This window comes from Miscanthus floridulus, chromosome 19 (assembly GCF_019320115.1).
Source record: "Miscanthus floridulus cultivar M001 chromosome 19, ASM1932011v1, whole genome shotgun sequence".
In the NCBI taxonomy this organism is placed as follows: Eukaryota; Viridiplantae; Streptophyta; class Magnoliopsida; order Poales; family Poaceae; genus Miscanthus; species Miscanthus floridulus.
This window is the reverse complement of record NC_089598.1, coordinates 22887909-22911017: the sequence shown is the minus strand read 5'-3', so window position 1 is coordinate 22911017 and position 23109 is coordinate 22887909. Positions and strand designations below refer to the sequence as shown.

The following is a 23109-nucleotide window of genomic DNA, read 5'->3' as shown; positions in this document are numbered from 1 at the left end:
TGTTGAGGCAACAACATTCTAGCATAAACAGTATTTTTTAGCATAAACAGTGGAAAATTTATCCTAGCCGAACACTGCCATTAATCGTATGTATTGGCAACAGGAAAGATGTCGAAATGCGTGAAAGGGCTAATTCACTCGAGGAGATTAGTCCTAAATATAATTCTTGAGGTTTGTGGTATCACATGATCTTTAATATATTCTCCAGGACAATGTTTTGTTTGCCCACCTGAAATTTCAAATACGAGATATGGCCACATATAGAATTTGAGTATAATTTTGACTGGCGACATATAAATATGAGACGTGCCATACTAAATTTGAGTATAATTTTGAACGGTGACATATATATAGTTTACGAGATGTTTTACGGTGCTTGGGAGGAACCGGTGGTTCCTCCTGTGGAATTTTTTATGAGCCGTATGATTTAAAAGTAATTAATTAAATATAATTAAGGATAGTTTAGTTATTTTAGTGCAGGCATTACCTTTAATCGTTATCTTTTTCTTTTGCACCGAACGCACACATGCATCAGCGTCGGAGACGGTTCGCCGGCTCGCCGCCAGTCTGTCCAGGCTCACCATGGCCTGCCTGCAGGGGCTCGTCGGCGCCCGCCTGCAAGAGCCTGCGGCTTGGCTGGCTGCGAGGGATCGACGCCACCCGGCAGCCGCCTGCCCGCCTGCATGGGGCGCACGGCGGCCGCCGGTGTGTCCGTGGCTCGCTACCAACTGTCTCAAGGGGCTCGATGGCACTGAGCTTAGCAGGGGCTGCTTGGTAATGAGATTTTCATCCTCATCCAATGTAACCGTTCTAGATGAACCACATTCACTACAACAAGATTGATGACCAATCAACGATTCAAGCCTGAGATGGTAATTGGCAATACTGAATTTGTGGATTCAGGCATTTCGGAAACCTGATGCAAGCTTGAATGAAAAATTCAATTTATAACTTCTTAGCTTACTGTGAACCAAATCCGGCAACGAGTTCAATGTGCTTCCTCTAATGAACACTGAATTGTTTTTATACTTGTGTTTATGGATTCTAGGGAAGTGAATGATGCTAAGAAGGTCGTGAGTGTAGGGGACCGTGACGCCTAAGAGGGAAGGTGAATTAGGTAACTTAAAAATCTAACTCTAAACTATGGCCTCTTTTTCTAATCTTAGCAAAAACATATGCAAAAGATAAACTATCTAAAAGTACAACTATAGTTTTGCTAGTGCGTTGCTATCTCTACCGCAAAAGGAGTAATATAATCAATGTAAATGCGGAAGCTAAAGAGCAAGGTAGAGATATGCAAACTCCCGTCGATGACTCTGGTATTTTTACCGAGGTATCGAGAAGCACGCAAGCTTCCCCTAGTCCTCGTTGGAGCCCCTCGCAAGGAATCCCTCGCAAGGGCCAAGCTCCCGGTCAGGTAACTCCGTAGATAGCCTCGGGCCTTCCCCACACGCAAGTGGGTCTCCGACGTGCCTTCCGGCAAGCCTCTCCCAGATGCTCCCCGCCGTCTTCACTATCAAGCTTCCGGTCGAAATGCCACGGGCCTTGTTCCCTCCGGTACACGGTGACGACCACACCACAACCACGGTTGATGTGATCTTGCAAGACTACAAGCCCCTCCAATGTACAACAATGGTGCGCGCAAGCACCGAGTGGTAAGAGGTATGCAAACCTCACTAAACACTAGGCGTAACACATAGAGCAAGAGCATAAGCGGTGGTCTAATCAACCTAAGCACTTCGCAAAGCACCTACGTTAATCACCTAATGAATCACTAAGCACTATACAAGTAGAGATCACTAAAATGGTGTAGCAACACCCTTGATATGTTTTCTCAGCTCCACATGCCTCAAATGGCCGGTTGGGGGTCTATTTATAAGCCCCACTGAGAAAGTAGCCGTTGGGGACAAAATTCCGCTTTTCTGCTACTGACCGGACGCTGATCACATCCTGACCGGACGCATCCAGTCGTCCCGACCGTTAGAGCCGCGATCAACTGATCGGACGCTGCCAGCGTCCGGTCGCAATTTCGACGCTCTAGAACCTTTCTATACTTGATCGGACGCTGCAGTCCTACGTCCGATCGGTTTGTCTCCAGCATCCGATCGCGTCTGCCGCTGTCGAGCCTCTTGATCGGAGCGTCCGATCGCTTTTCGCCAGCGTCCGGTCACCTCTGTGAGCTCATTTCTTCACGATCTTGCGTCCGGCTTGGTTCCTATCTTCGTGCTTGGACTTTGCTGGATGTCTTGAGTCTTCTCTTGTGCTTCTAAGGTCTGACTTATGGTGTTGAATCATCGGATCATCACGTCGTCCTTCGTCCAAGTCACGTCTTGCACCCTATTGAACTACAAAACAATCACTTTGCAAATTCATTAGTCTAATTTAGTTATGTTGGTCATCAAACACTAAAATCTAAAGTAAATAGGTTTATGGTCCATTTTCCTTACAGTGAGCTTCGCGGCCTTAATGATCTTTGTTGCCCTGCGGCCCTTGCTTCGCATTGGCCACTCCTACTTTGCTTGGATTGCTGTTGTGCCTGCACCCTGCTCTTCTCCGGCGCCCGTGCGCTGCAGTACACGTGATCACATCTTCGCGCAGGCACAGCACAGCCGCACAGCCACTGTTCCTGACGGCGCCGCCGCCATAGCCACGAGTCCACCCAGCGGCGCCGCATCGAGTCGACGAAACGGCGGGTACGCAGGCGGCAGCGCGCCACCGCCGCCAACAGCTCCTAGAGCGTGAGCGTCGGGAAGCCCGCGCTGCGGTGGACGGCGTGGGACTTCTACCGAACGCAAATACCATTATACCCTTTGGGGGGGGGGGGGAATAGAAATCAGTTCTGCACCCTACTAAATTTAAGTTCCAGTCCACGACTTTAATTCTTCTTATTAGATTCCTTCCTATTTTTAACCATTAGACCTAAGTGAATGAAAGACTCTCATTATTTTCAAGCATCCGTAAAAATTCTCATAGTTTACCTAGGACATTTGATCACAAAGTCTTGCGAGAATTATATGCTACAGCTAGTTTTTAAAACAGTGAGATGAAAAATTACGGAGAGAGAGCGTGTTTCGTTAATTCCTCGGCAAAAGCTGAGGTGGCATCCTTCGAAAGTGGGACATGAAATTCCCAGCTCCGACTGCTACTGCTCAGACTACCCTGATAAGAAACCCTGTCTCCCCCATGGTCACGACACTTTCAAACCTTCTCGAAACCAGCCACCGCCGGAAGGAAGGACGAGAGCGCAGTACATACTCGTGTGTCTTCAAGTCCAGCAGAGCTAAAAATAGACGGGGCTAAATTACAGGGACCTCCATCAACATCGCCGAGCCCTGAAAAAACACAACACGAAGCCAACAATGGCTATTTATAACATCTCCCCTTTCTCTCTCCTCCCCTCCTTAGTCCTTAGCGCGCGCCGGCCGCCTCCGCCCATCGTCGTGCCATGCCATTGCCGAGAAGACGATCTTGCAAGGAAAGCGCGCGCGCGCATGCAAGAACGTCATCACATAGAGGAGCAGCAGGAGGTGGAATCGAAGGCTTGATCCCTGTTTAGACGGAAGAGGTCGACGAGGTCTGCAAAAGCTCTTTGCATTGGCCGCCGGAGTGGGCTGCGGTGCAGGTGGATCGATCGCATGCGAGGAGGATGCGAGTGCTGGAGGAGGACCTGTACCCGTCGACGCCGGGGAAGGTGAAGGTGGAGCGGGCGGGGGCGATGAGCCGGCACCTGCACCGCTGCTTCGCGTCCACGGGGACCATGTTCCTGTGGGCGCTCTTCCTGGTGGCCATGACGGCCACGTACCTGAGCGTCCACTCCTTCGTCGACACCTCCTCCCGCTACTTCGCGGCGTCCTGGGGCGGGCTGCACTGGGAGCGCCAGATCCGGGCGTCGGCGTCGCCGCGGCGGCCGCCGGGGTCCGCGGAGGGCGCCGGGCTGTCCGTGCTCGTCACGGGCGCCGCCGGCTTCGTGGGCACGCACTGCTCGCTGGCGCTCCGCAAGCGCGGCGACGGCGTCGTGGGCATCGACAACTTCAACTCCTACTACGACCCTTCCCTCAAGAAGGCCCGCCGCGCGCTGCTAGGGCTCCCACGGCGTGTTCAGTCGTGGAGGGCGACATCAACGACGGCCGCCTCCTGGCCAAGCTCTTCGACGTCGTGCCCTTCACCCACGTGCTCCACCTCGCCGCGCAGGCCGGCGTGCGCTACGCCATGGAGAACCCGGCGTCGTACGTGCACTCCAACATCGCCGGCCTCGTCTCCCTCCTCGAGGCCTGCAAGGACGCCGACCCGCAGCCGGCCGTCGTGTGGGCGTCCTCCTCCTCCGTCTACGGACTCAACGACCGCGTCCCCTTCTCCGAGGCGCACCGCACCGACAGGACCGGCGTCGCTGTACGCCGCCACCAAGAAGGCCGGCGAGGAGATCACCCACACCTACAACCACATCTACGGCCTCTCCGTCACCGGCCTCCGCTTCTTCACCGTGTACGGGCCGTGGGGACGCCCCGACATGGCCTACTTCTCCTTCACCCGCAACATCCTCCAGGGGAAGCCCATCACGGTGTACAGGGGCAGGGACCACGTCGACCTCGCCCGGGACTTCACCTACATCGACGACATCGTGCGCGGCTGCCTCGCGTCGCTGGACACGGCGGGCCGGAGCACCGGCACGGGCGGCAAGAAGCGCGGCCCGGCGCCCTACCGGATCTTCAACCTGGGGAACACGTCGCCAGTCACTGTGCCCACGCTGGTGTCCATCCTGGAGAGGTACCTGCGGGTGAAGGCCAAGAGGAACGTGGTGGAGATGCCCGGCAATGGCGACGTGCCCTACACACACGCCAACATCAGCTTGGCACGGGAGCAGCTCGGCTACAAGCCCACGACAAGCCTGGAGATGGGGTTGAAGAAGTTCGTCAGGTGGTACCTCTCCTACTACGGATACAATCAGGGAACGCATACCTTCAGGAACTCATGATGATCAGTATGTGATTAGTAAATGTCGCTCTGTCGTGCCTTCCATTTTCTTCTGATCAAAGATTGGCATTTTTTGGGTCCAGACAAGTCGGGGACGGAAATGCAAGGAAGAATAGAATTCTGTTGTAGCTGGGTGAGGAGAGGAGGGAAAGGCGACAGAGCGATGAAATGGAGGGGTGATGTGATCCCCTTCATTCTGTATTTTCTTCTGTAAATTGTATCAATTGTTATAGTGTTATCCTTTCTTTCTCAAAATTTACTCATCATCACAAATAACAATAGCAACTTTGGGGATCTTACTAGGCAAACAGACAGGCCACTTAACAGGTGCCTGAAAGAAACATAGCAGCTGATGTTACCTGACACAATGGTGTGATAGCATCCTTTGAGCAGGGACTGCATTTTAATTCCCAGCTCAATTTATTAGATATCTAATAATGAGTATCCTCCTTCCTGACCTCTACAGATGATTTCGCAGGGAACATGACTCTCAACAGCAATGTTTTCAAGGCGGTAAGGCGAGGCGAGGCGACTGACTACCGCCTTACGCTTAAGCGACTAAAGCGTGAGGCGAGGCGACGCCTTAAGAAATTAATTAAAAAATGAAAACAGCAGCTTAGAGCAGTAGATGAAGAAAAAAGGAAAGGAAAAAAAAAAGAAAAAGAAAGGAGCCGAGTAAGAAGTGGGCTTGCCCAGCCCACTAGGCAGACCATGTGCTCCTTCCCCTCCTGGCACCGCCGCTCCCCACTGCTATTCCGCCTCCACACGACGGCACGACCGCTCGAGTGGCTGCTCTGCTTCCCTCTGCCCCTCTCCGGATGCCCTGCTCTGCTTCCCTCTCCTCCTGATGTGCTGCTCTGCTCTTCCCTCCGCCCCTCTGCTTCCCCTTCCTCTCTCTCCTCTGCTTCCCTTTCCTCTCTGGTCAGTGCTCTCAGATCGACAGCCGCCGCCGTCTCCCGTTCAAGATCTCCTGCTCGAGGGAAGACTGGAGGAGGCGGCTCGGGTCCTGCTCCTGCTCGATGTTCACCAGAGGAGGCGGTGGGGAAACAGCAGTCCGCGCGGCGGCTGCTCCTCGCGCGGGTGGGGAAGAGGGAAGGGAGAGGCGAAGCGGCTCGTGTCCTGCTCAATGGAGGACCAGAAGAGGCGACGGGGAAACAGCAGCCCGCCGGCGGCTGCTCCTCGCACGGATGGGGAACAGGGGAGGGGGAGGCGGAGCCTCGGCGGCGGCAGCTTCTACCGGCGGCGCGGGCGAACGCGTTCGCGCGGGTAGGTCCGTCTTCCCTGCGAGTGCTCCTCTCTCTGCTCTCTGATTTCTCCTGCGCTCCTCTCTCCCCGCGCGCCTAATCTCCCGCGCGCGCGATGCTTTCCCCGTCCTTTCTCCCACGCCCGCGTTTGCCATCCCCGTATGGCGCCTGCCTTGCTCGATTTCGACGAATCGGACGCCAAATCGACGACTTTCGGACGCCATGGTAGTAAGGCGGACGCCATACCAATCTGAGGCGAGTCGTCCGCCAAATCGTCCCGCCTGTAGCGCCTTGCCGATTAGGCGACGCCAAAGCGACGCCTTAAAAACATTGCTCAACAGAGAAGCTAAAGCTTATGCTCATCTTTTAAGGCCCCTTCTGCTTCTGGCATATGAGGTTTTCACACAAATTTTGGAGCAATTTTATTGACATAGATTTTGATTTCAGCATGAACCTGGAAAAACTTCTGTGCTCATCCCAATTTTGACAATGGGCTCAGTGATCTCATCGTCTTCCAAAATAGGCAGTGATTCCTTTGAATCTGCGGTGCACGTAGTTCTCTTCGCTCTGGAATGATCAGAGATCAGACAGGTCTTGAAACACAAAAGTTCCCTCGAAAATGCTGGAAGTTTGATAACAGAATTAAACAAAAAACATACATCAAAATCTAAGGGAGGGCAAGACAGCCAGGAAAGTTCCTCCACTTGAGTCACGTCCACGGTCCGCGGCAAGAACATCATGATGTTAGGAGCTATTTTCTGAGCTGCTCGAAATGTCGCATACCTACACACGAAGCCCTAAGCTTATCAAGATGATGTTCTTCGGAAAGCTTCCTGATTCTTAATGTTTCATCATGATTACTAGTCAAATACTAGCCAATTATACATACTTTCACATTTTTCTTGAGCAAACTTTGATGGTCATAGCTACAGAATTACAGAGCAAAATGTAGTTGCTTATCGGTAGTTCTCTTATCTTTCAGATAGGGCAAACAAAGCGGACAACATACCCGTCTTTCGGCTTCAGCATATCAAGGGTGTAAACTGGAGCTTGAATGTATGATGGCCCTCCCCAGGGTGGTGAAAGGAACACCAAATCAGCCTGGTGGCATTAAGGCAATCAATCAGCAAATAATTTGAAAGATGAAATAACTGCACGTTCTTCTTTACAGTGACAGTATGGTCAGGTGTCAGGGTACAGATATAAGTATATGACATGAGAGGTTCAGGATTCTGAAATCAGTGGCCAAAGCTTGGTCGGTTGATCGCACTGAGCTCTCATAAACTGTGACGATCTTTCAGTCTCCCTGCACTACTGAAATCCCTGCGCTACTGAAACTATTAGACGATACCTTGAGGAAAGGCGCCAGGCGGAAGAAGTCACCGACAATGAACTCGATCCTGTCCTCGACGCCGTACACCCTCGCGTTGAGCGCCGCCAGCTCCACCTTTCGCGGGTCGATCTCCACGGCGACCACGTAGCAGCCCCTGCAGAGGCGCGGCGGAGGCGGAATCAGCAGCAGGGGAGAGGGCAAAGAGAAACGGGAGAAGGGATGGCGCGCCGCGTAGTGCCCGTCACGTACCTGGCGGCGAACTGGATGGAGTTGCCGCCGCACCCGGCGAAAGCGTCGACGACGAGGTCGCCGGGCGCGGCGCGGGCGGCCTGCGACGCCGCGATGGACTCCGGGGTGGCGGAGTACCAGCCCTCGGCGTCCATGCGCACGCCGCGGTCATAGAGGTTGAAGAGGCTGTACCGGTGCGCCCAGTACTTGCCCGCCACGGCCGCCTCGGAAGCGGAAACGGCGGCGGCATCGGGGCTCCGTGCCTCGACGTCCTGCTCCTGCTTTTCATCCGCCGCCTTGATGAGGCTCTTGGGCTCCCTCGGTCTCGCGACCTTGCGGGCAGACTTGGCTGTGCGGCTGGCGGTTTTGGGTGTAGTGGCGCCGAGAAGGCGGAGGAAGCGGTGATGGATCCTCTGGAGGAGCCGGACGGCGTGGGCGCCGCGCCGGCTCCGGGACTCTGGCGCGGCGGCGGCGGCGCTTCTTTTCGCCATGCCCTGTTGTTTTGGTCTGCTTATGCTGGCGGCGGGACCGCGGGCCCTCGATGCTTCAGAGACGAATTTTGAAGGCCGCTAGTTTCCAACGCTTCGGTTGTTTTAGCGAGGGAGACGACCAAAGAACAGAACGAGGCCAACGCATTGGAGCCAGCAAAGAGTACAAATTTGATATCTCAATGTTTCTTATTCAAAACTCTCAATGTTCTTGTAACCAACAATTCTTGTAACCAACAATGTTTCTTATTCAAAACTCTCAATGTTACTAAAAGATGGGAATAGAAAACGAACTGGATCAGCTCACACGCGGCAGTTCAATTCAACATAAACACAACATAATTTGAAGGAGACGAAATTCCAGACATACATGTTTCTTAACGTTTTACATTCCTGGTGTGCGATTAAATATGTGTGATCCGTTGGGTGCAGCGACATGCCGACATCCTTCGCCAGTTCCTTTGCATGATCTGAGGCTTAGAGTGACCACGAGATCGACCATGGGATGTGTGTTTGAAAGGTTCTGCATAAGATATGTGTTAAGCTCCTTAGCAGGTCCAAGAATCCAGAAAGATCAAGGATGAAAAGCCGGCAATCAGGACATCAGCAGTGCAAAGAGAACTTACTGCGGGTAAAGTAGAATTGTTGCTTCCAAAGAGAACAGAAAGGCAACAGAATGCATGGTAAATGCAATATGAGCCTCACAAGTACTTGGATAGCCAAGGAAGATCTGGGGATTCCTTGAGGGCAAATGTCACATCGTCACTGTCAACCGAGAAAACAGAGTTATTAGATCACGAGCAAGAGAAAGTAGGTTTAAACTGATGTTTGGCTCTGATTTAGGTGGTGTTTAAATCCAGAGAGTAAAGTTTAGGGATGTCACATCGGGGTGTCACATGAGAGTGTTCGGATAGTAATAATAAAACAAATTACAGAAGTCCTCAGTAATCCGCGAGACGAATTTATTAAGCCTAATTAATCCGTCATTAGCACATGTTTACTGTAGCGCCACGTTTTCAAATCATAGACTGGTTAGGCTTAAAAAATTCGTCTCGCAAATTAGTCGCAATCTGTGCAATTAGTTATTTTTTTAGTCTATGTTTAATACTACATGCATGTGTCCAAACATATGTGATAGGAGTAAACTTTAGGAGATGAACTAAACAAGCCTTAAAAAGTTTTTAATGCTGTCTCCAAAAGCTGACCTTGGATAGTTCAGCTGCAGCTTCTGCAACTTGTGCTTACTACCCTCTTCGCAGAGGATGATCTTGCTTTCACCAAGCTTGCAGCTGCGAATGGAACATATACAAAAGTTACTGATAGAGCACTGAACTAAATCAAAGGGAGAGTAAATAAAAGTTAGAAGAAATGAGAAGTGATTGAACATCAGCACAAAGTATCAGTGGTTCTATCTCGTTAGAGAAGAATGAAATGCCACAGATGATGAAAATGTCCAACAGGAGAATTTTCACAAGTACTAATTCCCAGCTAACTAAAAGCAACAACTGCATTCAGTACAAGAAAAGATATGCCAATTGGACCACCCTGAATAATGTATGGTCCAAGTTCACAAATTCCACACAATCTTCACATGCTCAAAATGTCAACACGCAAAAGATGCAAAGGATGCAATAGCAATTGAAATGGATGTCAGGCTGAAGTATGCACTAGGCTGAAGCATGCACTAGTCCATATAGTCATTGCTTTCAATAATATTTACTAGAAAACTATTAACTCCGTAGTCTGTCCCAAAAAAAAAGAGTCATTCTAGGTAGGCCAACTAGACTACCTTGCGTCTAGTATATTGAAAACTAGTCCATATAGCCATTGCTTTCAATATACTAGAAAACTATTATCTCCGTCCCATAAAAACATGTTATTATAGGCTTGTCCTTAGTCAAATTAATTTAAGTTTGAACAAGTTTACGAAGAATACTGTCAACATTTATGACATGAAATATGCATACTATGAAAATAGTTCCATGATGAATCTAATGGTACCTATTTGGTAATATAGATATCGGTATTTTTTTACCATAAATTTTGTCAAACTTAAGATAGTTTGGCTGAGGACAGAACTAGAACGTCAAGTTCTTTGGGACAGGTATTATGATACATGCAAATGCTAGGGTTGGAAGTTGCAATAAGAACATGGCAATGTAACTGCATTTGCTATGGCACACAGAAGCGAAGGCAACACCATCACTAGCCACATTACACATGATGGTATGTGTACATGAACTCATGGAGTCAACTGTATGTATAAGGAACTTGAAAACAGTTTCATCTATTACAAGCTACACATTAGATTGGATTAGCATACCAAATTTTCACGAGTGTGTCGTAACCAGGCACTAGTTCTCTGTTGGCATGGCACCAGGAGGAAACTGTTGTTGCTAACTACAGAAAAAGAAAATATCTCGTTAGATTTCTTTAGAAGCACCCATACTAGTATTATGTGCATGGCCCCAAACAGGCAGGACATAAACAAGAGCAGTACTGTTAACATCTTGCCACTATGAAACTTCCAAGGTAAGCATGAAACAGTTCATTGCATACCTCAGTTCACATGGAAACTTAATCAGATATGAAGCTAGTGGGGGGAAAAGCACCACTTAGTGTATGAAAGTATAATTAAGACTGGATGATAATCATTGAAATGAACAATACAGTGAAACAATATTGCACTTGCGATAGTTCCATCCATCTTTACAATTGCAGCAGGGTAAGATAGAAAAAAAGGGCGTACCCAGTGCAGAGAGCTCCCGCTCTGTGCGGGGTCTGGAGAAGGGTGTTAGTGGCAAGCCTTACCCTCGCCTGTGCAATGCGAGGAGACCGCGACTCGAACCCGGGACCTTCCAGTCACAGGCGGTAAGACTCTACCGCTTGCACCAGGCCAGCCCTTCCAGGGTAAGATAGAAAAGGGAAAAAAATAGTTAATGGAAATAGGGGACTGCCTAAAAAATGAACAAGGGATTCTGAATCCTGAATGAAGTCTGGAAGTCCAACAATACAATGTCAAGAAAAGTTTAGCCATCAGAAAAAAAAAATGTCAGCAAAACAGAGGAAATCCCAAATGAACAATTTGTAAGGTAGTTTTTAGTCCGCCGTCTGCATACCCTACTGCCAACATGGGGTGAGACAGCCACACAAGGGGACGTGCCAGACATAACTGACGCTACAAATTTATGTACCAATGTAACTCATTCTAAGTATTGGATTTGAGTCAACATCATGGCACATAGGCAATTAAGCATGTAAGCCTAAAGGCCATCTGTATACTCTGACTCCTGGGCTTGGCAAGGACTTTTTTTATTTCCACCAACAGAATTAAAAATCAGAAACATAGCGGCTAAAAAGTAAAAAACACACAAAAGATAATCTAACTCACCTTATCAAACATTACTTCACCTAGTCCACTTTTGTACAGCTCATGAACTAAGGCAACCAATATAACTTTTCCAAACTTTGGGCAATTCTTCATCACCTGTAAACAAAGAGACAAAAATGTTGCAGAGATCCAAAGAATGATGGGTGGTCAAGTGACTTTAATAATTGATCTGGTTATGGGTACAAGCTTGCATAAATACACATTGTCAACTCACTTGAATATGTGGTGCCTGGAAGACTTCCTGAATTGCAGCTTCTATGTCACCCATGCAAACAACACCGTCACCTACAAGTATCGGATTCGTGTTCAGTGGATTATATGCAAGTTGGAATTTGACCCAAACAATGGAAGGTTGAAGTCGTAAAACCATAACACGAATGGTGGAATTGTACTGGTGATCGAGATTTATGTGACCTTTAATCCAGTGTGCACACTTTTTCTTGAATAGTTGATTCCAACACAAATGCACACGGTACCTTTATTTGCAGAAGCAGTACTCTGTGCAGATTGTCGAGATTGTTTAACACGGTAGTCTGCAAACTCTGCTGCCCGTCTACAAATCTCTAAAGCTCGCCTAGCATCACCTGACATAGCAGCTACCTACAAGCAAAGGCAAGTAAATGGAAGTCCAAACCAACATTACAATAGAAAATGGCAGTAATCTTCGTACAAGTTAATTAGTGACAAGTGAGGGGCGTAAATTGACAGCCATTTAAAATTCTTTGTTTCTCCAGGCTTCATAAAAATTGATCACTGCAATGTGAACTCATTTAATGTAGTCCCTATGGTTATGAATTACACTTTGGCTAAAATACGGTCAATATTTTTTAAGTTTGGCCATTCAGTTTGCAAAAATGAAAATCACATGCAAATATTTGTCTTGAATAACACTTTCAAAATCTCATGCATTTATTAGATGTTATAACTTATCTTAGAAGAAAAGATATGGTCAAAATTGCACCACGAAAACTATAAAAAGCAAAAAAAATGTCATGAGTTTTTTTACCAGAGGGGAGTACTAATATTTTACTTTGATTCGATGCCTAACACAAGTATCATGAGTTCATTTATAATCAACCACAACATGAACTTATCACCTCATGTGTTCCAAGGAAACCTCAAAAATGGTGGAATGATGCAGAAAGTAACAGCTATGGATAAAAAGACATCACAGCAACATAGAAACATGGTATTGCAAGGCAAACCTTTCTAGAAGCAAATTCAATAGCCTGTTCCTCAAAGGCATCAATACCCTTTAGACGGCTTGTAATAATTTCCTGCAGTTGCCTATAACTGTATGGACCAAAACACAGTCGTTGGATACCCATCCGACTTGATATACGAGGCAACTAACTTTTCTGGAAGATCCATTGTGTTTGCTATACCTGCGATCATAGCAAAACAGACAAGGGGTAAGTAAAAGATAAGGCTAAAACCACCAGTCAAAATAAAAAAAAAATAGTTAGTTACCTATAACAACTAGATTTGAATTTGGTTTGGTGGGCCAATCAAGAATGTTATACAGCACCTGATAAGAAAAAAAAATACCAGTGTCAAATGATAGGAAAACAAATGATAATACCAAACAGCTAGTTTATTTATTAATCTCCCTGGTATAAAACCTATAAGCAAAATAAACAATTATAATTGTGGATTGAATTATTACCGATTGGTTTCTTGTCAAAAGAAGATCAAGCTCATCAATGAGCAAAATAATTGGCTGGTTTGCTTGCTTTCCAATTTTAGTGCCACCTGAAAAATGTTCTGTTAAATAGTGAAGAGCCTTTTTCCACCCAACCCTATGCCCACTCAACTGTTCATATACAACCTGCAGATTTTAAAAAGAATACACCAATTACAATTCTTTCCTAAGGGTTATGTGCCAGCTACAGTTGAGTAGGGCAGATTTATTTATCATTAGGCCACAAAGCAGAAGTACCTTGTAGATATTCTCTGGAGATGCTAATTTAAGACCATTAATTTCAATAAAACAATACGGCCTCAGAGTTCCAGAATCAAATTCAGATCTCAGCCTCCTCATAACCGCAAGTGCACTCATAGTCTGTAGGTTGACAAAATAGATGCAGAAAAATTGGTTTAATGTCTAGCTACGGTAGATGAGATAAAACCATAAAAGCACCCACAAAAAGATTGTCTTACCTTGCCAGTACCAGGTACACCATGTATATATAGGCAGCGTCCTAGGCACTGGTCATTGCAGATTGCATCCTTTACAAATATAGATATCTCCTCCATTTCTCTGAAATGAGACTTAAGCTGAGTAGCAGTTTTTTGTAAAACGCGCACAACATTCAGTCAGATGAATAAACATACTTATCCCTGCAAGGCAATGACTTAGGAAGAGTTGCCAATAATAGGGTTGCTTTTGCCTTCTCCAGCTCAGTCTTTTGGTGGCACCGAACATGCTCAGGAATTTTTCGTATCCCAATTTTTTGTAGGTCCATATATTCTACCTTTCCTTGAGTTCTATGTATAAATGTGTTATTTCAGTAAAGATACAAAACAGAAGATGAAGAGAGAAGAGAAGGGTTGTTACCGCTGCCAATTCCATGTGATTGGTTCCTTCTGGCAGAGAAAGATGATGTAGGATTCTTCCTCCTCATCATACTCTGAATCCTTCATCAGTGTCACTGTTATAATCATCTCCAGCATTGTAAGGCTCGTCATTGGGATCTTCCTTTGTCTACAAGAAATGAGCAGGAACAAGCTTAGTCACTGGGTAAATCGCAATGGTGTCGAAGCTTCAAAGACTGTTTTGCATCTCAAGAGTTCACGTACATACCTCCAGCTCATCATCAATATCTGCCAGACGCTTAAAATTATGCCAATGTATATCATACTCATATTCACAATAAAATACATCATCTCCATCATTAGCATCCCTAAAGTCTTTGGGGCTCATTACAGAACAATGTCTAAGGATTGTTTCCATCTGCACAGGCCACAAGCACAAAGAACTCAAGACAACAAAAGGACAAGTGAAGAAAAATTGTGAAAGAGACAACTATACACAGAAGACAATGATCACCTCAATGTCTCCAAGATCATTGGTACGATACAGCTCTCTTCTCAAATTATGCGGCTGCCTTCCTGCTGCGGTCTCTTCAGGGATAATGTACCACCTGACCTTTGCCCAGAACGTGCCATCAGGCTCCCTCCATAAACTGTTACAGATAACAGCACCATTCAGTAAACTCACAAACAGTGCATTAAGTGCTAAGTATCATTAACACATGTAAAGTGTATCTGGTGACATATTGAGGAAATGAGGAACATCTACCATCACAGGTTGCTTTTTTAACATTTTCTTAGAAACAAAAAGAAGAGGATGAAGAGGCACACCTCAGTATAGAACAACAATACCTTGCAAACAAACCTGAATGTTACAACTAATAATAAAACTTTTTACAATCACTCAGTATTGAAACACTTAAACCATGAATAGGACAAATTATTGCACCATAGCTTATAACACCAGCAAGTTAGTTATCATAAGTGTTCCGAAAGTCCGTAACCAGTAACAACCAGGTAAGCGGTAAGCACCTTCCAGTTCACAAGTCAACTATAACCAGTTAAAACATGTTATGCATGTTATGCAGTATAAGAGAAAAAAATTCCTAGGCCGATTTTCAGTGGCTCACCACATGAACTTCAAAACCCAATGCAATGCCAAAGCCTCACTGACCTCTCGATGCGTGCAGCCCACAGATCGCTGGAAAGGAGTTTCTCCCTGGCGGTCCTCTTGATGCGCTTGCCCTCAGGAGGCCTGGGCCGCTCGGCCACCTTTCCGGCGCGCTCGACCTCGCAGTATGGACACGCCCAGTCACCTTCAGGCACCCTCCGAAGCGGCGGTCGCACGCAACGCAGGTGGAATCCACCGAGGCACGCGTCGCACTCCACCATAACCCCGCCGCCGGTGCGGAAGCATACGCGGCACTCCTCCTCCTCAGGGTCCTCCGCGTCAGACTCCGCCGCCTCCCGCCGCTTCACGTACACGTCATCACCGACCTCGAACTCCCCGCCGTCATACACCACCTTCCAGTAGTATGCCCTCTTTCTCGGGTGTCGCTTCTGCCTCTTGGGCTCGCGCTGAGCAGGGGTTTTAGGTGACGGCGCGGCGCGCTTGCCCCTGGAGGTAGGGGTCGGCGTAGGCCTTCACCTGCACCTCCGGGGCGGCTTTGGTGGGGGTTTCAAGGAGGCGGCGCGAGTGCCGGACGGTGGAGCGCGTCGCCGGAGACATCGGCGCCGGCGAGGCCGTCGATTTGGACTTCCGCCTGGGCGTGGGCTTGGACGGGGTGCAGAGGTCCATCCTGGACTCAGCGGGGGCGGCAACGGGCTTTGCCGGCGAGGATCTGGGCTTGGATTTTGACCTGGAGGGGGTGGCGGCGAGATCCATTTCCGGGTCTCGCCGGAGACGGCGAGGGGTGAGAGGCGGAGGAAGGGGGAAATGTGGATTTGAAATGGAGGGGGCTGATGACGTGTACGTGAGAGGCGGGTTAGGGTTTCGGCCGTTTGGCGGCCATTCGCACTGCAGTTTTGGCATTTTTTTAAATTGCTCCTTTCTTCTTAGGGCTTCTTTAGTTTACAAAATTTTTGGTGAAATGGTACTATAGCACTTTCGTTGTTATTTGGCAATTAGTATCCAATTATAGTCTAATTAGGCTTAAAAGATTTGTCTCGTGAATTTCGTCTAAACTGTGTAATTAGTTTTATTTTTTATTTATATTTAATGCTTCATGCAAGCGTCCAAAGATTCGATGTGACGGGGAATCTTGAAAAATTTTGCAAAATGAAGTGGAACTAAACGGTACCTTATACGTAGTAGCAATTTAGGTTTGGTACAGTTTTGCTTCAATAGTGAAACAGCTTTTGGCCCCGTTCGCTGGTCTGAAACTTGGCTAAAACTGGCTGAAAAACACTGTTCTGGCTGAATTGTTGTGAGAGAAAAACACTGTTCCGGCTGAAAAAAGAAGCCGAACAAGCTGAATATGGGGTAAGCCGAACAGGGAGTTGTTTAGAAAAAAAGTATTGTTCGTTACAACAGTTTTCATTGAGGGAGCTACGAGAAACTATTCATTTCTTCTAAATTATAAATCGTTTTGATTTTTTTTGATATACCAAAAAAATAAAATGATTTATAATTTAGAACAGAGGGAGTAGTATTTTCAGCACTATTGTTTTATTTGAGGAGATGTTCTATTTTAACCTGTTGGAAAAAACAGAAGCTACTGAAGAAGCTAAGCCAAAAGCCCAAAAGAGGTCTTAATTGTGCAATCTTGACATGGGTAGGGCATTGGACATCTCATTGTGGAGACAGACTCGCAAATGGTGGTGCGTACTATCAATACTGCTCCGTTCGCTTCGCTGAAAAAACAAACCGAAACACTGTTCCGGCTGATTTGTTGTGAAAGAAAAACATTATTCCGACTGAAAAAACAAGCTAAAAAGTACGAATTATAAGACAAGCGAACATGACCACTGATGAATTTGTTGATACGGTAATGGGACATCTGGTGGAGGAGATCAAGTTTCTAGTTTCGTCGTCATTTCTTATTTTTGGATGTTTTTTTAAGAGTAAGTTTTATAACCAAGCTGCTCATGTGCTTGCTGTTCTGGGTCAAATGTGCACCGAGAGGGAGGAGCGAATCTTAAGTTCCATCCCTGAGGGCATACGTGTAATCATTGCTAACAAATTTTTTATTTCACCCAGGTTCAAAAAAAAAGACATGGCGATCAAAAAAAAAAGACATGGGTAGGGTATGACGGTGTTCACTGCAACTACATCACAGAAAGCAAACTGTAGCAGCAGCTTCGACAATGGCAATCGAACATGGCCTATGGCCTATGGGTCTCTGCCCGAGTTTGTGAGACAAGAGAAGAAAATCTGGAAATGTGCAATGGCCTCCTATAGAGAGCATCGGAGAATAGGGTGCACAACCAGATTTGTGTGTGTTTGAACACTCTGTTCGGTTGGTATTAAAGCCAGTTATGATAAGTTCAAGCAAACAGACCTGGCATGGGAAATGAAGGTGCAAGGCACTAGATATTTCTAGTGCGGTTAAAATCTCACTAGTGTCTTGGTCGAGAGCAGTGTGAGATCACCTGAATTGTCGAGAGCTAATCTACAGTATTTTTTTCTCACGACAAAACAGTTTCAGCCGACTTTAAAACCAGCCGAACAAGCCCGAGAGCAGTGGCTAGAGGCCACTTTATTGTTGGATGCATGCACGCATGACAATTTTTGAAAAGGGGCACCAAAAAACTCGGTGCTAGTCATCGAACATTTTCCATGAGAGATGTAGCTCTCGAGCTCTCAGTGTAACCCAACAGTGGTGATGGCCCAAGTGTTACACCGGAGCAAGTGACATAGACCCCGTTCGCGTGTTCTTAAACCCGGCTTGATCCGCTTTTTTCATCCGGAACAGTATTTTCCTTTCACAAATTCCTCCAGATTCATCCAGATTCCTCTAAAATTCCTCCAAGCAAACGGGCCCATACGGGTGTCACCGGATTTCTGGGTGCAGACCGAAGAAGGTGTATTGGAAAGCTTATTAGCGAGAAAAGCATGGTCTTATATCAAGTTATCATGAGTAACACTAAGTTTCTTACGAGTTAATTTTAGCTCCTCATATGAATAAGTAGTAATATAAAGTAGATGTTTTTGTTGTTCACATGTGTTCTTTATAAAAGAATTTTTATTTTTTAATTTCTCGATTTTAGCCATTTTTTTCTAAAGGTTTGATCATAGAACCATATCTATCTATAAGCTCCTTATATGAATCAAGATCAATCACATTTGCATTAGATACCTTAGTGTCACCTTGTGACATGAAGCAATGTGATGTAGTTGGAGAGCTTGAAGAAACATCACTCTCATAGTCCAAGTATGATCCATCATCATCACCATCAATCTTGTCAACTTATCTTATGGTAGAATCATCATCATCACTTGACCATGAGGTGGAGCAATCTTCCACAATCACCGAATTGTGGTCATGCTCAACACACTCATACGCTTCCTCCTTAGGTTCATCATCATCATCATTGGAGATCATCCCATATTTCTTGTTGAGATAACTCTAAATCTCATGGGTGGTTTTCATGTCAATGATCTCTCTAAATATGATATCATCCAAAGATCTATAAATGATGTCAATAGCTTGGATGTCGAGATCTAGGCATTTATCTTGTGCTTGAGTTAGATCATTTTCATCTAACACATGAGAAAAGCCTACATCTACTATCCACCACATTTGAGGGCAAATAAACTTAAAATTGTATATCATCCAATTTTTCCATCTTTTAAAGTGTGTGCCATCAAAAATGTGTGGACACTCAACATCTAGCCCATAAGTCGCCATCCTTTCGGGTCAGTGAAGACCACAAATGAGAGACCTAGCTCTGATAGCACTTGTAGGGTCGAGATGACGGACTAGAGAGGGATAAATAGTTCTTTCTAAAACTTAATCGCGTCGGCTAACCGATACAAGTGTGGAATTAAAACTATCGGTCTAGCCAAGACTACACCCATCTATCTAAGTTATCAAGCACCTTGAAAAGATCCTAAACAAGCAACTAAGGTGTCGTGCTAGCTAGAGCTCACCTAACCAATCTAGCTTGCAAGGTCACACAAATCTATGCAATTAGAACTTCACACAACTAGGGAGCTCCTACACAATCTAGTAAGCAAAAGCACAAAGCCACCTAAACTTACTAGCAGTGCTCAATAACAAGGCTACACAAGCCAAATTATAGAGCGCAAATTACTTTGCTACACAAACTAAGCAGTGACTAATAAGGTTACTAAAACCACATTAGCCACTCAAGGGAGCTACTTCTTATGCTACACAAGCAAGAAGATAACTAGCAAGCTACCAAAGCTAAACTAGTCACAAGAGCAACTACATAAGCATAATGTATATGAAAGTAATACAAGCTTGTGTTTCGCAAAATGCAAACCACCGAGAAGATGGTGAAGACAATGTTGACACGGTGATTCTCTCCCGAGGTTCACTTGGTTACCACCAAGCTACGTCCTTGTTGTGTCGACTGCTCACTTGATGGTTCGACGGCTAATTGGCATCACCGGCCAAGCCCGCACGTCGTACACCGCAAGAACCTACCCCGAAAGTGAGGGTAGCTCAATAACACGCTCAACTAGAGTTGCTCTTTGTGATCCCCATGGGGTGAGCACAATCCCCCTCACAAATCCTCCTCCGGAGCACCGCACAATCTTCTCGTGTGCTTCAACGGAGTCGCAAGCCACCAAGCCATCTAGGAGGTGGTGCAACACCCTTGGTGTTATGAGCTTGTTTAGCACCAAGATTTAGGCCTAAGAAAATCACCGAAACAAGTTTCTCAGATTTTTTATTTAAAAACACACTTGAAATGATACACAAATCTTATGTGGCTCACTTCTCTATGAGAGAGAGAGTCAAATAAAATTAGTGAGTTAGTTTACTTAAATGCATATATGTGTTAATGAAAAATCCTAACACGAAGAGTAGAATAAGTAGTTCTAAGCATTGGCATGGAAGCAATTTTTATAAACAAAAAATAAATATAATTTGTATGTAGTACTTGAAGAAAGTTTAGAGTGTAAGTGTAGTAGACGGAAATGCAACATTAATTTTTGGCAAATAAATACTATTAGTTTGTAATTTGGGAAGTTCAAAAATCAAATTTGGGATTTAAGAAGGGTCATTTCGTTGCCGGCAAACACTTGAACTTGTGTTTAAAAGTATCATTCTTTGACGAACTATATTGGACAAACTAATTAGGAAGTGCTTAGATATTTTGGTTCTAAGAGTTAGCATGTAGTATGGGCTAGGTCATGGTACAATTGTTAGTTGAATCCGACAAGGTTTAGACCTTTTAAAAATTCAATCAAAAGTGTTAGGGGAGGTTAGTACTAATCGAACATTGAATTCTTGTAAGTTTGAAATGATAATAGACAATGCTATTTTGTCATTTAAATTTTAACAAAAATGCCTAAACATTAGTTTCATGTTTCAGTATCGTTGGTTGCATCAAAGTGAGTGTTCGAGCATGGTATAAGTGGCTGTGGTGTTGGGTAGTACGTTGCTCTCGCAAAAATTGCCCGAACTACGTTGGAACGCGTTGTGATCCATCTCATTGGCTATCTGTTCGTGAACCGACATTTCAGTGACAAGCTTACCTTGGCACTCGTTTATCTTTCCCCCTAGCTGCTCGGTGATCATAACGATTGTTTTGTTAGGAATCGGGTGGTGTTGGCTTTAAACTAGCATAAGTGGTTGAACCTTAGACGAGATAATTAGCTATTTTTGTTTAGCTTTAAAATGAGTGCACGATGCAGTTTACTGCCACTCGGCCTGATCCACGGTCACCGCGCATGTGGGCGCTGCTTGCATCAGGCTCGCGTCTTGATCGGGCTGCGGCCGCTGGCTAGCTTGCGTTGGTTGGCACCACACAGCATTGCCCTGGGTGATGGCCGGCCCTAGCTTGCTGTGGCCTGGTCCTGTTGCTGCGTGTGCACTGCGCTCGCATGACCAGCCGTTGGGCCTTGCCGAGGTTGAGGCTGCATCGCTTGGTCGACGTGGCGCTCACCCCGCCCCTCATTCTACCTACCATGCTAGTCTATGCCTTGGAGCCCTGCCACCATGTCGCAATGGTGGCCTGACTACAGAAGCGATGGGACGCTTCCCTGCCTTACCTTGCCCCGCTAGACGCCAGGGAGAGCTCGGCTCGGGTTTGGTCACTCTAAGTTAAGAGCGTCGCACCAAGTCTCCTATTCGTCCATCGCATGGACTTGCTCGTGTCATAGCCAATGACCAGGGTTGGCCATCTTAAGCCTTCCACCCGCACGCATGTGCTTCTCCATGGCAGGGCATGGCTAGAGCATGCCTTTTCCGCCCTCCAATTCACTTAGCTCCGTTCCTCCACAAACCAATTCTTTACGCCAGTAAAGGGCATCGGAAGCCCACTTGGAGCTCCATCTCTTCCACCCCTAGCCATGGGCTATCAATGGTCAATTAGGCATTTTGCTCGTCGCGGGCCTTGGTCGCTGCTATGACCTAGAACTGGGGAGAGAGGTAGGATTGGAGCGATAGAAGTTCGATTGCTTGAGACCTTAAAGTCACATTGACCCCCTCCACTTGGTGCTCGTGTTGCTTTGCCCAGGAGGCCCACCATTGATGCGGTGACATGCTGGTGCCACGCTCGACACGTCGCCATGAGGTGTGGGCGCACGTGGCCGAGTCGCCTCGTCTCTCCTCCATCTCAACTGCCACCATAGCGTGAACCCTAGTGAGCTCCTGATGCTTCTCCACCACTTTCACTCTCCTGTGAGCACATAGGTTCAGGGGAATAGCCACGCCGCCACCACAAATGGCCGCTCGCCGCTGTAGCTCGCAGTACTACGTCCCTAAGCCCCTAACCGCTACCTAGCCATGTGCGTTTAGCCGTGGATTGAGGTCGGTCCCTTACTCCTATCTTAGCGAGCCTTGGTAGCCCAGTGTAGCAGCCCTATGCCATCGGTCACCATGGCGGTGAGCACGGGGAGTCCAGGGACCTCCTCGTGGTGAAGTCAGCAACATTAGGGGGCCCATTTGCAAAAATGATGACTAGGAGAATATTATGTAGGGAGGTTGTGCTATTACGTAGAAGAACAGGGTCTCTTTTGCAAGAATGCCACCGCACATGGGCGTCCCGACATTGGGCCGCATTGGGCCATTGCGGTGCGCACGCGCCTGTACCCCGCGCTGGGCCGTCGGGTCGGATTGGGTTAAGGTCGGCCCTTTTCTTTTTTTTCCAAGTATTTGCTAATTTGGCTTCTAAGCTAAAATTGTAAATTCAATAGAGAATTGTGTAGGAACCCAAAAATTGTGAAACCAATTTTGTTGAGTTCATAAAATCATGATCTATCTTCTAGTGTATTTTATTAACATAGTTTCATAGAATTTTCCAGAGTAATCTAATTAATTTAAGATGCTTAATATTGTTAAAACATAAACTTGTAGGAATTGTTGTGATGGATTGGTAGTAGTGTTGGCTCTAAAATTTTTACAATAGATTCCTAACATTATTAGGTGCTTACTATAATTTTTGTAGCTCCATAATAATTAGTTTGCTAAGGTAGCTAAATGAGCCCTAGTTCAAAAATATATGTTTAAATCAATAAAATGCCAAAACACCAAGAGATTTTATAACTAAAACATTGTGGGAAATTAGCGTCTAGTTCGACAACTTGGATACGTGGTCTAGTATGTTAGTCGTCAGATCTAGCTTGTTAGCTTACGAGACATAATCGTATTTTAGAGTTGCAGTTGCCGTTGATTATTTACGTCCCATGCGTTGCATCCACGTATTTCATGATAGGAGCGATGTTGGATCGCGGAGTCATCTAGAGTAGCGGAAGAAGATAGTGCCTTGACAATCGTGTCATCATGATGA

General features: G+C 46.3%; 1 protein-coding gene, 1 non-coding gene and 2 pseudogenes across 2 annotated transcripts; 1 reads left to right on the top strand and 3 right to left on the bottom strand.

The window, feature by feature from the left end:
- Positions 1-3393: 3393 nt before the first annotated feature.
- LOC136528751 (UDP-glucuronate 4-epimerase 1-like) lies at positions 3394-5265 on the top strand (annotated as a pseudogene).
- A 211-nt stretch (positions 5266-5476) lies between these two features.
- On the bottom strand, positions 5477-8286 carry LOC136528081 (uncharacterized). The gene is made up of 5 exons (XM_066520986.1): positions 7798-8286; positions 7567-7702; positions 7225-7316; positions 6875-6998; positions 5477-6782 (listed from the first exon to the last, which is right to left on the bottom strand). Exons 1-5 carry the CDS (start codon positions 8265-8267, stop codon positions 6720-6722), a joined length of 885 nt encoding a protein of 294 aa, XP_066377083.1. The 5' UTR covers positions 8268-8286; the 3' UTR covers positions 5477-6719.
- Positions 8287-8645: 359 nt separating this feature from the next.
- LOC136528082 (origin of replication complex subunit 1-like) lies at positions 8646-16159 on the bottom strand (annotated as a pseudogene).
- Positions 14474-14551, bottom strand: LOC136530180 (small nucleolar RNA snoR28). The gene has a single exon (XR_010777669.1). It is a non-coding gene; the product is annotated as a small nucleolar RNA snoR28 (small nucleolar RNA).
- Positions 16160-23109: the final 6950 nt, after the last annotated feature.